Source organism: Antrostomus carolinensis, unplaced genomic scaffold (assembly GCF_000700745.2).
Source record: "Antrostomus carolinensis isolate BGI_N321 unplaced genomic scaffold, ASM70074v2 scaffold24409, whole genome shotgun sequence".
Taxonomy (NCBI): domain Eukaryota; kingdom Metazoa; phylum Chordata; class Aves; order Caprimulgiformes; family Caprimulgidae; genus Antrostomus; species Antrostomus carolinensis.
The window spans coordinates 1317-5116 of NW_010339651.1; the positions used below are offsets into that span (position 1 = coordinate 1317).

Below are 3800 nucleotides of genomic sequence, written 5' to 3' on the forward strand. Positions count from 1 at the left end.
CCCGGGGTCTCCTTCCTGTCTGTGACAATCCCAAGCCATGCCAGTCGGAGCTGATCGTGCTGGAGCACGGGTCCTACAGCGGAGACCCCGTAACCAAAGTGCTGCTGCAGCCGCTGACAGGTGGGAGCTCAGGGATGGGACAGTGTGGGCACAGGGGGGCGGCAGCCCCAGGAGCTCAGACGTGGCCCATGGGGTCAGGTACAGCCCAGGGCCCATCCCCAACAGCACAAGATTGTGTTGAGAGCTGAGTGAGGGAGGTGAAAATCCTGCTCTGCTCTGCACTGGGGTGGCCTCACCTCCAGTACTGGGGGCAGTTTGGGCACCACAGGAGAAAAAGGATCTACAGCTGCTGGGGAGTGTCCAGAGGAGGGACACTGGCATGAACAGGGATGTGACCAGGAGGATGAGGGAGTGTGATAGAATTAGACCCCTCTGTTCAACACTTGTTAGATCATTTCCAGATACCACATCAACAAGCTGGGGTGAGGTCAGTGAGGTCCCCAGGGAAGTCAGGGCTGAAGCACTTGCCCTGGGAGGAGAGGTCACAGGAGCAGGGCTTGGTCAGCACGGATGAGGTTGGCCATGAGGAAAAGGTTCTTGAGGCAGAGGGTGGTGGAACACTGGAACAGGCTCCCCAGGGAGGTGCTCATGGCACCAAGCCTGATGATAGCCAAGAAGCACTTGGCCAAGGCCCTCAGGGACATGGTCTGAATCCTGGGATTGTCCTGTGCAGGGACAGGAGTTGGACTCCATGATCCTTGTGGGTTCCTTCCAACTCACAACATTCTGTGATTCTATGGTTCTAAGATGCTGTGGTCAGTTGGGCAGAGGTGGCAGCAGGACCTGCGGTCGCAGCCCTGGGCCTTGGCATCAGCGTGGGCACACGGTGCAAAGCGAGTGGAGCTGAGAACCAGGCTCAGCTTGGAGAGGACTCAGTTCTCTGACTGGGGGTACAGGTGCCATCAGGTGCATTGTCACCTCGCACCACCATACCCTCGAGGAGGGTTTGAGGGATAACCTGTGTCACCAGTGCCCCCATTCCTGCAAAAAAAAGCGGACCCATCAGCTGCGGGTTCACTGCAGTGCCATCGGCCACCCCATCGTGGGGGACTTCACCTACAGCCACAAGAAGGACAGCAGTCCCTATAGGATGATGCTCCACGCCTACTACCTGCGCATCCCCACTGGCAAGGAGCTCATCGAGGTCTGTGCTCCCGACCCCTTTGTCACCGCCATGGACAGCAACTGGGTCCCTCACCACATCACTCACCAGCTGGATGAGACCATCCAAGAGCTGAAGGACAAGACGATGCAGAAGGAGGAAGAGGAGGAGAGCCAAGAAGCTGTGCTTGGTGGAGAGGGAGAGGAGGCTCGGAGTGAAGCCAGGAGCCCGGAGGCGGAGGAGCAGCGAGGCCGGTGTGAGCAGTGGTTGGCCGAGTGGGCTTTGGAGTGAGCACACACCACGTCTCTGCATTTCCAGCCCGATGCTCCATTCCTGTCCCAGCGGGTCCCCTGCGGAGCCCAGCGCTGACTCCACATCCGCACTCGCTGTACGCCGTGGCTTCCCTCACTCCTGGGGCTGGGATCAGGCAGATTTTAGCAGCAGATTAGGATGGGTTTATTTCTTGTTGTACACATCATCCATCCGGCCACTGGATGCCCCTTTCCTAATTCTGAGCCTCAGCAGCAGAGTCAGTGTGTCACCTACCAGCTTTGAGTGACCCCAAAGCTTTATGTCCCTGTCCCAGGGCTCAAGCACAGCCGGGGCAGCACGGTCACTGCCTTTGCCACCACGGACGTACCCGCAAACCCTCGGGGCTGGGATGCTGAAACACAGCCTGGCACGGGGAGGGGAGGACACGCCAGCTGTAGCTTCAGTGTCCGTGTCCCCAGTTCCCTTTGCCCCCACCCACTGTGCTCTCTGGCACACACATTGCGTGGGAGGTGGGAGATCAGGAGGCTGAAGTGCAGCTTGGAGGCACCACAAGCCCCCCAGGTCCTGGGGTGGCCCTGGGTGTTTTGCCCATGGAGCTGGGCTGTGTGACGGGCACAGGAGGGGTCCCTGCCCTCATGCTGTCCCTCCTGCCTCAGCCCACAGTGGGGTTTTTAAAGGTTTATTGAAAATGAGTGAACCTGCTTTAGCAGGGGGGGAGTTGGACTAGTTGATCTCCAGAGGTCCCTTCCAATCCCCACCATTCTGTGATTCTGTGATTTTAAACTTTTTTCAGATTTCTTCAAGAAGAATCAAGTCTTTTAATGGTCTGAAATACGGGTGGGCTCGGAAACACGTGTGGTTTTAGTCCCTCTGTGGTCAGATAACCAGCAGCCCAAAGCTTTTCTCATAGATCTTATTACTCCTTCTACTGGCTTTGCCTTTTCTCAGTGCCCACTTCTCTCCTTGGTGTGGAGGTAACCCCTGCTGAGACGGGTCAGAAGGCAGGACATTTGGGTGGGCAGTTTGGGTTCTGGAGCAGGGAGAGCAGCCAAGGAAATGGCTGAAGCAGAAAGGTTGATGTCAAAAGAGGGAAGGAGCTTTAAGGTCCCTTCCAACCCAAACCAGTCTGGGATTCTGTGAATGCCCTTGCTTCACCAGCCAGCACCATGCTGCTTTGCTCTCTCCTTCCCACCCAGCTTGTTCTCTCAACATGAGTCAGCAGAGAGCCCAGGTGGCCAAGAAGGTCAAGGGCATCCTGGCCTGGATCAGCACTGGTGTGGCCAGTAGGACCAGGGAAGTTCTCTTCCCCCTGCACTGGGCACTGGTGAGGCTGCAGCTGGAGTGCTGGGTTCAGTGTTGGGCCCCTGAGTCCAAGAAGGACATGGAGGTGCTAGAGCGTGTCCAGAGAAGGGAACGGAGCTGGGGAAGGGTCTGGAGCACAAGTGTGCTGAGTTCCCTTGTGGCTGAGGGAACTGGGGGGGTTGAGCCTGGAGAAAAGGAGGCTGAGGGGAGACCTTGTGGCTCTGTCCAAGTCCCTTGGAGGAGGGTGGAGAGAGGTGGGGGTGGGTCTGTTCAACCAAGGACCAAGTGACAGGACAAGAGGAAATGGGCTCCAGTTGTGGCCAGGGCAGTTGAGATGGGATGTGAGGAAGAATTTCTTTGCTGAAAGGGTTCTGAGGCATTGGAAGGGGTTGCCCAGGGCAGTGGTGGAGTCCCCATCCCTGGAGGGATTGAAGAGTCGTGTAGACATAGTGCTGAGGGACATGGGTTAGTCATAGGGGACTGGTCAGTGTTGGGTTCATGGTTGGACTCTGGGATCCTGTGCAGCCCACAGAGGACGTTTAGAAGATGAGGAGAGTGGTGCGTGGCTGGGGACAAGGTCACCTCACTTTCATGGCTTGGCACAAAGCGCTGCCATCCACTGCAGGGTGGGGACAGCCGTGGGCACCCAGTGGGGACCAAGCTGGTGGCAGAGGTCTCAGCAGAGTTTGAAGAAGCAGGAGATCCATCTCCTCCCTGCTAGGCCCCATCCCTGTCTGTCCCGTCCCCCAGGAATGGCTGGGGAGGGGACCCAGCCACAGGCGTGTCCCAAAGCTGTAAATTCACACCATGAACCTGTTTGCCAAAGAATGACAGTGGGTGACGTGTGCAGGAGGCCCTGGAAAGTGACAGGAGAGATTTGCAGCACCAGAGGTGGGACGCAGCCGTCCCTTCCCACGGGCCCCAGTGTGGGAACGGTCCCCGCTGTGTGGCAGGGACGTGTCTGAAACAAGGTTGCCCTCGGCCGTGGGGCTGGTGGTCACTGGGGGTGGTACGTGGGGACACGGCGGTGGGGACACGGCGGTGACCTCGCACAAAGGGATGC

The 3800-nt window shown here is 58.0% G+C and overlaps 1 protein-coding gene across 3 annotated transcripts in view; it reads left to right on the top strand.

Annotated features, from left to right (window-relative positions):
* Positions 1-1453, top strand: part of RPUSD1 (RNA pseudouridine synthase domain containing 1) — a 2152-nt gene extending 699 nt beyond the window's left edge. For 2 of the 3 annotated variants that reach the window (XM_010175934.2, XM_029086973.1), the window contains exons 4-6: positions 20-120; positions 740-741; positions 1055-1453. In XM_010175934.2, coding sequence (XP_010174236.1) covers positions 20-120; positions 740-741; positions 1055-1453 — 502 coding nt within the window. Of the gene's footprint in view, positions 1-12; positions 121-739; positions 742-1054 lie in introns of all 3 variants that reach the window. The other variant, XM_029086972.1, reaches the window with a different exon arrangement.
* Positions 1454-3800: the final 2347 nt, after the last annotated feature.